This window comes from Plectropomus leopardus, chromosome 13 (assembly GCF_008729295.1).
Source record: "Plectropomus leopardus isolate mb chromosome 13, YSFRI_Pleo_2.0, whole genome shotgun sequence".
Taxonomy (NCBI): domain Eukaryota; kingdom Metazoa; phylum Chordata; class Actinopteri; order Perciformes; family Serranidae; genus Plectropomus; species Plectropomus leopardus.
This window is the reverse complement of record NC_056475.1, coordinates 15,833,571-15,843,777: the sequence shown is the minus strand read 5'-3', so window position 1 is coordinate 15,843,777 and position 10,207 is coordinate 15,833,571. Positions and strand designations below refer to the sequence as shown.

Here is a 10,207-nt window from a genome sequence, read left to right as displayed (position 1 = left end):
GTCTGTGTAGCTACATGCTCACATCAGGAAAACATCTTGGTCGCTGATATTGTTTTTTTTTCTCCGTTTTGGACCATATTATTGCTGCAACATGTCTAGTTGTGTCGGAGGATCTTAATGGAAGACTCCAGAGATTCATAAAATGCTGACCAAACACAGCACACTGGGCTTCTTTGGGACAGGGGACGTAAAGTGACAGCCTCTAAACAGAGCCATCTCAGACAGAGGGTGACTACAGGAGTTACAGCACAGACGCTATGAGCTGTATAGTATTGCCTAAACGTGAATATAAACCTTAAACAAAAGTATGATCCACAAAATCAGCATATCCAGTCTCTTTTCTAAATAATTTGATAGCATCTTTCCAATAACGGGCAGAACCACAAAATATTGTGAGTTACAGTTTTGGTTTCGAGTTTTGGTGTGGTTCTCCTCAGTTTAATATTTGGACTGAAGAAACTTTCTCATGTTGTCTGCGTCATCCAAAGGACTTGCATTTGTGATATGAGTCTGTTTGATATGTTTTTGAATCTTCTTAGCTTCTAGAGGAGCTCCCTGAGCGTTGCCTGCTGGAGGATTTTTTTTTTCATATTTTATCTGAGACCGACTGTAACAGATACTTCTTTAAGTTAGACTTTCAAAGAGTCTGACTCAGACTCCACTGAGTAATGAAATAAGACTGAAATTTTGGTGCTCAACTTTGACACATCCATTACAGTAGCACATGTAAAAACTACAAAGAAATTTAGAAAGCGAAGACCTTCCCTAAGGCCAAATGCCCTATCTCCTAATATTAACAAAATTAAGAAGTAACTCCTGTATCTGTCCCGTGATTCGGATCTGATCCAAAATTGAATGGGTTATAGGCAATTTGTACACCCTTCCATCAAGTTTCATAATCATCGAGCCAGCTGTTTTTCTGTTATCTTTCTGACAAACAGACAAAGAGAGAGGACACTAAAAACAAGGTGTTATATCATTGTGATAATACTCAAAACTGCTATGATAAAGGTAAACGTTTTTAGTGACAGCAACATACATCAAATGTCATGTTTACTTTTCGGGATTCTGGATGCACTCGGCTCCAGTCCAAAGACAGGCTGTCCTACAACTATTTAACAACTCCCACACACACATAGCTTCACTCTCTCTTTCTTTCCCTTACACACACAAACACACAGTGCTCCACACAGGCTCCAACTACCTTCTATTCTGGTGATCATAATTATTTGATGACGGAGCTTCTGGTTTCTCCACCACCCCTTTTGTACACACGATCTCGCTTTGAATAATTTAGCACGGGGAGCCAGAAAGGTGGTCCCTTAAAACAGCAGGTACAGACAAACTCAGAAGGCAGGACAGGCAGCGCAGAGCGCTTTATCTTATCTAGTCATCCACCCACCCCTCACTCGCAGCTCTTCGGTCGGGCTCTTGTACCCTGTGCTTCAATCAAGCCGTGTATCAATCCATTCTTTTATCCATTTGTTGGTATATTCTTTTATCGCACCAGGCACCACAGTGTCCAGCTGATGTCAGTTCGCCCCAGGTAAGAAGCTCCTTGGATGGACTGACGCTCCCTCGGCGTCCCCTCCTCAATCGGCCACCATGGAGGAACTCCAGAGAAAACTGAATCAGCGCTATGAAGGCACCAAGCCCAGAAAGGTGAGTTATTAACAGATCGCTTTTTGTCAGATTCATGTGTTTTAAAGTACTTTAATAAAAGCACTGTTTTGAGTGAAAGTCTATTGAGGTTATTACTAAGCTTTCTGTTCCAAATGGTTTTTTTTTTATTTTTTTTATCTTGTTTCTTTAATATCAGTGGCATATTGCTCTAAGTATAGCACACAACTAGCTGAAGCTGGTGTGCTTGAAGGTTCAGCTTCTATCTGCATCTGTTGTCAAACTGCAAGCTGAGAAGGGAAAATGATTAGCTTGTATGTTGACACAGAAATGTTTGTATGCGCTCCTCTTGTTTGATCAAACAGCAGCTTTTCTCTACTCATAAATCTTCTTTCTGTGCAAACAAGCTATGCAAATTAGTCTCTAAGCAGCAGTTAACATGCATCTTTTTGACATATAAAACCTTGAGGGAAGTAAAGTGAAAACATGTCATCTCAACTAAAAACCACAGGTGAGGTTCAAGCTGGCGTCATCCTACAGTGGCCGGGTGCTGAAGCACGTGTACGAGGATGGTCAGGAGCTGGACAGTCCAGAGGAGAAATACCCGCACAGCTTTGTTCACCGCAAGATCCCCCCCAGCCACCTGGAGGTGGAGCAGCTCTGTGGGTTTGAGGATACTCATGGGGACCAACCGGGTGGGTATTTATCACTGTGTAACACACTACCATTGTGTTTTACTTCATGTAAGCGCACTTTGAGTGGGCTGTAAGCCAGTAACCAGGGAGACCAACAAGATGTGTATATTACAGTTATTTATGGTACTCCAGCCTTTGCGTTGGGGTGGTTTCCATGAAATTGTTTGGGAATGTTTTCCTGAGCATGTGCCACACTTTCTTAGTAGTATAACAGCTGTACATGACTGATACTGTGTGTTTGTATTTGTGTGTGTAAAACTGCATGTGTGCTCACAAACATCTCAAATGCTGACGTTATGGCAATCTTTGTGATGATGATGGGGAACATCTCGAGGCTACACAAATACTGGTTCTATAACCCACCTATGTGCTCTGATCACATTGTGATCTGCAATTGTTGTGGCTTGTTATAGGATTACGTTGTGTTTTTCAGTCATTTTTAACTGATAGAGAACACACTGAGATGAAACATGTATTTCCTATCCAGTTGTGTAAGACTACATTTTCTCTGAAGTGATGATAGGAATCAGCTCAATTTTATCTTAGTCGGACTGCCAGCTCCAAGTGCAAATGTTATTACAGTCCACTGTGTTGGCAGTAAATATACAGGAAATGATAGCAGCATGCACCAGGGGAGGTCAGGCAAAGTTTGAACTTGGAAAGCTACCAATTTCAAAGATGAAATGAAATGCTCAAACACTGAGCTATCTTTCTATGCTTGAGATATAATTCATTTTCTAAACTGTAGTGAGAATGAATTTCCTTCTCAAATGATTGTTTGAATTAATCAGTGGTGTTTATTTAATGGAATAGTTTGACACTTTGAGGAAATACACTTATTCACTTTGCATGATGATTGGATGATTGGGGGAGGTCTAGCCTGTCTCTGCCCACTAATTAACATGTTATATATCATTTGTTTTATCTGTACAAAAACTTAAGCGTAAGAATTACCATTAGCTGTTTGACAGGGGATTATGTGTCAAAACTATTTCTTGGCTTGGACCAGTTACTTCCTGGTGCCTCAGCTGTTTGCCTGGCGACTGGTCCTGTATGCCCATTTATTTGTATGTCTATATTTATTTATTTGTTTTTTGCTTGTTTTTTTTGTTTCTAGTGAGAATTCACAACCCAATTGTCAGAATAAATGTTGGCATTGTACATGTATGCAAAAGGAAGTTTCTTTCCAACATTTAGCCACTGATCCCATATGTTTTTACTTACGCTTTACAGTATTTCTCAGCAGTGCATGAGCCATAGATCCTTGGTGTTATTCACAGACCCACTCCTGCTTTTTCAGCGACTTTTGTGCTAACAAACATGTTTTCAGCCAAAATATGATACTTTCTCTACCAAGTAGTTCTTATGCCTAAACCTAACCACACATTGACAACAGTGTTGTTGACAAATGTAACATGTCCATGTCCATGTTTATAGAATAAAAAATGTGCAGTGCCAGCATGTTTTTTTCTGGTGATTGGAATGTCTAACTGCAAGGAGTGGGTATTTTTGGAGAAACGGGACTTCAAGTGATTGGCGTTTTTTTGGTATTACAGGCTGTCAGAGCAATGGATTTTTAGTCCAATGGGGAATTTTTCAGACTAACTGGTCTTTGGAAATTTGAGGTATTGGAACAATGGGCAGTCCCCAGGCAATCTCAGTTCGTCATGTAGAAAACCTATGTCATATGTCATTGTAGGCTGTCATCTCAGAACCTATCACAACTTTCAGACAAAATTCAGGCAAGCACATGCAAAATATGTGCTGCTAATGTATGAAACGTGAACATGAGTCCCAAATCTCTGGTACAAGGTCTTGATCTATCCTGACAACATGTTTCGTACTGTACGCAGGTGTCTATCCTCCAACAGGACTCATTGCCCAGAGAATAAATGTGTACAGAGGAATGGGGAGCTACAAGCCTGCTACAGGCCAGGCTGAGGAAGCAGAGGGAGATGCCAATGTAAGCAATGCTGCTTGTTTTCTATTTTGCTAAATTTTGATATTAATCAAGATCATCTTAGATTAAATTTCCCACTTGCAGTGTCAGTATTGTCTGTCTGAATGTCAAGTACTGAGTCCTATCTTAATTGTCTTGATTTATTCTCCAGTGCAGTGTAAACTAACTGGAATCAAAAATAATCAGATTTTGCTGAATGTTAATTAAAATGTCAGTCATAGAAAAAGTTTACTTTAAAATGCCATAAACAACAGTTTGGTATAAAAGAAAGAAAAAATGGTTATGCAGCACCAGAAATATTGTTAGTTCAGCATATACTTGAATATGGATGTGAAGTTTAGAATTATTGTCTCTTATTTCAAAGAGAAAAAGTCAGCACGTTAAAATTATGATATTCAGTGTTTCTGACACCTTTTGAATAGTAAGCTACTAATTTTGGAGCACGATCACTTTGAAATATCTCTTTGGATATACTTACATAAAGGGAATTATAATAAGAAAGTTTCGCAGCTCCTTGGAAGAGTTAGTATTTATTTTTCAAACCCCACAGAGCATTGCAACACTACATATGCTGAAAAGCAAACAGACACGCCAAAATAAACACATACACAATTACCAGCCAACGCAGAGCAATTTAATAATTAATTCATACATCTTAGAACAGAACAAGCAATTGAGACTTAAAATAGACAATCCTTGGGTAATTAAAGCACCAACTGCATGCTGTTCTGTGAAAATTGTACAACAATTAAAGTTGAACAACGGCTACAAAATTGTTCTTCTGAAAGGAATAAGCCACCGTTACTGTGGCAGTGGCTTCATTAGTGCAGCAGGCGGAGAGGGAGGTCAGCTACATCGCCTGCTGGCTTAGTGTCAGTTTCATTCTTTTATCTTATTAACAAAGGCACGCTTGGCCCTAGTGACCAAGGCCTGTATTTATCGCATTTATCAGCTGAAAACAGCAATCTGGATTTAGTTTATATTTTGGGACATTTATTGAAAGTATTGCACAGTGGTCAGGAGCAACCCTAATGTAGAAGAACTAATGAGTTCCTCTCTCTATGGGTTCTTTGCTTTCTCTGTCTGTTTTCATAATAAGGGAGATTCACTGATCTGATTTTCATTGATGAATCTTTGAAAAATGCAACCTATCAGATAGTTTTAAAAAGTTTCCAAGATAGGCCAGAAACTTAGTTTGAAAAGTCAGAAATGTCAGGGATTAGCAAAGTGAGTCACTGGCAATGAAAAATTCAGCCTTGCCGATATGGATCTGTTTAATTTTTCCCCCCAAAATATTCATTTTTCGGATTCACTTTCCTCATAGACAATGCTGAATGACTCACACTTGAAACACTTATACAGCTTGGATCGGCACGAAATTCTCACTGTTAAATCATCAGTGCAAAAAGGCCCAGCTCAGTAATTCATGAACTATGGTGCCATGTTTTTTTCTCAGCTGCACCAACAAAACCTTCTGAATTAGCTACAGTTATAACCCTGACCTAAGACTGGCTTCTTCTCCATGACAACAACACAAACAACAGGTTAAGCTCATGGCTGTTGCAGTATTTCAAGCTTAAAATACTCAATCAGCTGTTGTTGATATTACCTGATATAGGGTTATTTGACATTTTTGGTCTCCTTCAGTCCTCAGTGTTGGACTTTGGCAAGATAATCATCTACACCAGCAATCTGCGCATCATCAGGGCACCACCGAGGAAGCCTGAGGCGTTACGGCACCACACAGTGCCTCCTCTGGACTTGGAGGGGTACCCAAAGGCCAGGGAGAGGGGGAGCAGGAGGAGGGTTAAAGCTCTCGCTACACCAGATGGGGAGGAGGAGGAGAAACAGATCAGCGACTCAGAGTCCAAGGTAATGATCCATGGCCAAATTATTCTCAGTGGTGTGGTTGGGATTTTTATCATCCTGTTTCTTGGTATTCTGTCTCACCATGTCCCTCCCTTCTCTCTGTATCTCTGCATATGTCTTCTTTCTTCACTTTATCTGCGCTTTCAAGAGCATAACTGCAGGATCGTCTGTTCAGCCATATTGTTGTAATTTGAAACTGTTCACAGAGGGGTGTTTATTCTCATCCCACAATCCCCTCTGTGTTTCCTTGTAACTGCCACCTTATTTGTGCCCCTTCTCTTATTTTTTCTTGTAGCCCCCTCCTTCTGCTGCAACAGCCACCACCCCATTGTCCCGGTGTTATCTGTCAACTGTGAACACATACTGATGAGTCCACAGTTTTACTCTGCCCTTGCAGCATTTGCCTGCCACTTGCCAGCCCGCAAGGATACCCAGCTCGCTATTATCCCCTCCCTATCACCTCCTTGGCTGATTACTGTTCTCTTCCCTTCACCCCCTCCATTCTTTTCTCACCTCTCTCGTTATTTTCTCATTTTCTCTGCCTCTAGTAAAAAAAAAAAAAAGTTCATTCTCAGCTTTTTTCTTTTTTCATTATTTGGCAATCTCACTCCTCTTTGTTAGTTTCTTTTCTTCATCATCTTTGCTTTTGTTGCCCAAACTCCAAGGTATTTAATTTTTCACTGGCTTTGTTTCTTTATTTCTAACACAGGCTTAGGTTTAAACATTGTACATATAATTTTGCAACCGTTTTCCCAATCTGGACCTATATTTAGAGCTGTCACCAGAAATAATGTTGGCATTATACATTCCTTCAAATCACAGACATGTTTGCATGTGTCACATCAAGGTTTGTAAAGTGACATAATATATAAGTTGACGTTGTCTTCTGAGGGTGGAGGCAATAGTTGATGACATGTTATCACATCAGGATGACTGCCAAACTTAAGACCACTGTTCAAGATTTCCAAAAAAAGGAAAGAATAAAAAACTCTTGTAATTTAGGCAAGGCAAGGGAAGGCAGCTCTATTTACAGCAGGACAATTCAAAGTGCTTTATAGAGAAATAAAATGCAAAACATAATAAAGACTATGCATTTATAATGACAGAGTGAAGTGATAAGGTATACAAGACAAATTAATTACTAAATGATTTACATTAAAAAAGTCATTAAAAATAGCAGACAAGAGGTTGAAAGATAAAAAGATTATTCAAAATGGTTTAAAGTCAAGTTTAAGAATAAGTCATAACCAAGGGGGAGTAAGCAGTGATAAAAAATGAACGTTTTTAGCTTCAACTTAAAAGTGGTTGGAGTTGGGGCTTGTGTAACATCATCTGGGATTTTTCCAGGTCTGTGCTGAATGATAACATAACGCTGCGTCACCATGTTTTGCTCTAACTCTTGGGCCGGTCAGTAGGTCAGCCCCAGATGTCCTAAGAGTCCTAAAAGGTTCATATGCAAGCATTTCATCGATATATTTGGGCGCTGAGCCACAGAGTAATTTATAGACAGGCAGCATGATTTTGAAATCTATTCTCTGAGTGATATACCATGTGTAAGGATTTTAGAACTGGAGTAATGTGGTCTGATTTCCTAGTTTTTGTCAGGACCGTAGCAAAGGCATTCAATTTAGCCAGACATTGCTGTGATTCCAGTGGCTTTTTAAACACCATAGGTGGGTGTTTTGAAGTAACTCATTTTTGTTTTGCCAGTGTATGTTAAGGAATGAAAATTGGGATTTTTTTGTTTTTTAACTGAGACATTGCTGTTTTCCCAGAATTGCGACGCAAAAAGCAGTTGTTTTTTCATCGCTGCTTTTCTTCATATAGTGGCAAGAAAATCATTTGCTTTTTACCCAGATATTACTGCTTTTCCAGGCTGTTCTCATTTTCATTTTCAAGTCATCAAATACTGCTGCTTGGGCAGTGATTTTGGCATTAGACACTGACGCCAAAAAGCCACCTTTTGCAGCAGTATGATATGCTGCATGGCAGCATCAGTTGGAAATGCTATTTGAAAAAAGTCAGGAGCTGGAAAGTCACTATAGGGTGGGCAGGAGGGAGGTGGATGGGTCCAACAAACCTGGAACTTCCACCCAGGACTCCACTGTTTGCTTTCTGCATGAATGTTCAGCCACTCCATGATGTTTTTTTGTTTTTGTTTTTTTTTTTTTTTAAAAAAAACCCCTAACCACGTGTATGTGTTTGACTGAATCGTAGTTGCAGCTTGAACTGATGTAGGCTTGCATGCTCTAAAATTCTAAGTCATCAACTTTCATTAAAAGAAAAATCTTGCGGTAAAGTATATTTGCTGAAAAATTTAGCAAGGGTGGTGTGGAGCATTACAGCTGCGTTGTTTGCTGGTGGGCTTAAGCTTGCTGGATAGGTTTTTACAGTGGTGGTCCGGTGGTTACTAATTATTTAAGTCAAAGTGTTTCCAGTGCTGTAACCAGAGAAATGATTATCCAAACTCAATCATATCTTGCCTATTTTCAGCCACTTTCTTTTTTTGTGTGCTTTTTTAATAAAATTGTTTAACAAGATTTCAAAACATGTCTTTTAGATTCATAGAGCATCTTCCGCTGAAGCACTCGAGCATGCATTGCTAAGCAGTCTATCTCTGTCCTCTACTTTACTTTGAGACTCCCAGAGGAAATCCTAAAGGGTCTGACGTGAATGGCATTTAGTTTGGGGCACTGAAATATTTAAGCTCAACGTCAACAACAATATCCTGGTTACTCAGGAAAATCCACAAGCCTTTGCTGTGCAAACTTTTCACTGAAAAAAAATGTTCTCCTGATTAACAACATCCAGATTTTAAAGATTTACATCTTCTGTTAGTTTCCACCCCTCGTGTCATCGATACTCTACAGGCAGCTGGTCTTTGTTGTAAATTTAGTTGCAATGACCAGCTGGCTGTACATATACCACAACACAGATACTTAACAAAGGCATTGAATTATAAATAACTTTGGAAAAATCCGCCGTGTTGTTAAGGTTGTTCAGTGTCTGCCAGCAGGCCGGCCTGTTAAACTAGATAGCTGTGTTAATTGTCATTCTTTATGAACTGGCTGAAAGTGTTGTAAGTTAATCAGCTTTGAGCTTTGAACGGTTGAAATATGTATTTTTGTAACACATTGTAATGTAAAAAAGGGTTTATTATGTATTATTGATGCATTTGAAACAAGAATTATATATATCATAGATATGCCTGAAAAAACTCCCAGCTTCCCTTCTTAGTTCACTATCCACATGTTCCTTGTCTTTCTCACCCTTTACAACCTCTTCTTCCCTTTTTTTTACCCTTTGCTTAACCTTACAACTCTTCTCTTTCACCTCATCTTCCTCCTCCTCTTCTCCCTTCTAATGTGTTTCTTCTGTTTCCAGGAGGCCGACAGCTGCCAGCATTGTGGCGGTTCGGGCTGCGCTCCCTGCTCTCTGTGTCACGGTAGCAAGCTGTCCATGCTGGCGAACCGCTTCAATGAGTCCATCAGTGATCTGCGTTGCCAAGCCTGCTACCCCCATGGTCTGGAGAAGTGCCAGTCCTGCTCCAGCAAATAGCACTGTTTGGCTGACACCCATGTCTGGCAGGGAGAGTGAGTGAGTGAATGAGAGTGTGTAGCTGTGAGTGACTGTGTGCCCCGATGTGCTATGGGTTTGTCACAATTGTCTCAGCGGCAATATTGCTCTAATCCAAAGTGTTCTTGGTGGGGCGTTTCGAAGCACTACTAGGAAACATAAGCCATCATTGGAAAGGGGAATTATGAATTGTGCAGTGGGCACAAAATCATAAAATACAATTACTGTGTGCAGTGAACATGGCTTGCGATAACACAAATGCATAATCACTTTTTTGTTTGCATCTGCGTCCATCCTCCTGATAAAACCGGGTTCCACGACAGAGTTATCAGTTTAATTAAAATGATGCAAACATTTTGCTTTTCATTTCATCTCCTGGGAAGGTTGCCCTGTTCCTATCTCCCCTCTTTATTCACCAGAGAGAATAAAACCTTTTGTAGCCCAACATGTTGTACTGTATGAGGGTAAATGACGCTTTCATGTTTTT

The 10,207-nt window shown here is 39.9% G+C and overlaps 1 protein-coding gene across 1 annotated transcript; it reads left to right on the top strand.

Moving 5' to 3' along the window:
• Positions 1-1,184: 1,184 nt before the first annotated feature.
• LOC121953056 (glutaredoxin domain-containing cysteine-rich protein 2) lies at positions 1,185-9,812 on the top strand. Its single transcript, XM_042499986.1, has 5 exons — positions 1,185-1,662; positions 2,132-2,315; positions 4,169-4,278; positions 5,923-6,147; positions 9,529-9,812. Exons 1-5 carry the CDS (start codon positions 1,606-1,608, stop codon positions 9,700-9,702), a joined length of 750 nt encoding a protein of 249 aa, XP_042355920.1. The 5' UTR covers positions 1,185-1,605; the 3' UTR covers positions 9,703-9,812.
• Positions 9,813-10,207: the final 395 nt, after the last annotated feature.

Excerpts from the sequence above, each read along its gene's own strand:
- LOC121953056 (XM_042499986.1), top strand. The coding sequence starts at position 1,606 with ATGGAGGAACTCCAGAGAAAACTGAATCAGCGCTATGAAGGCACCAAG. Across the intron at positions 1,663-2,131 it reads AAGGCACCAAGCCCAGAAAG|GTGAGGTTCAAGCTGGCGTC; the intron begins GTGAGTTATTAA and ends TAAAAACCACAG. Across the intron at positions 4,279-5,922 it reads AAGCAGAGGGAGATGCCAAT|TCCTCAGTGTTGGACTTTGG; the intron begins GTAAGCAATGCT and ends GGTCTCCTTCAG.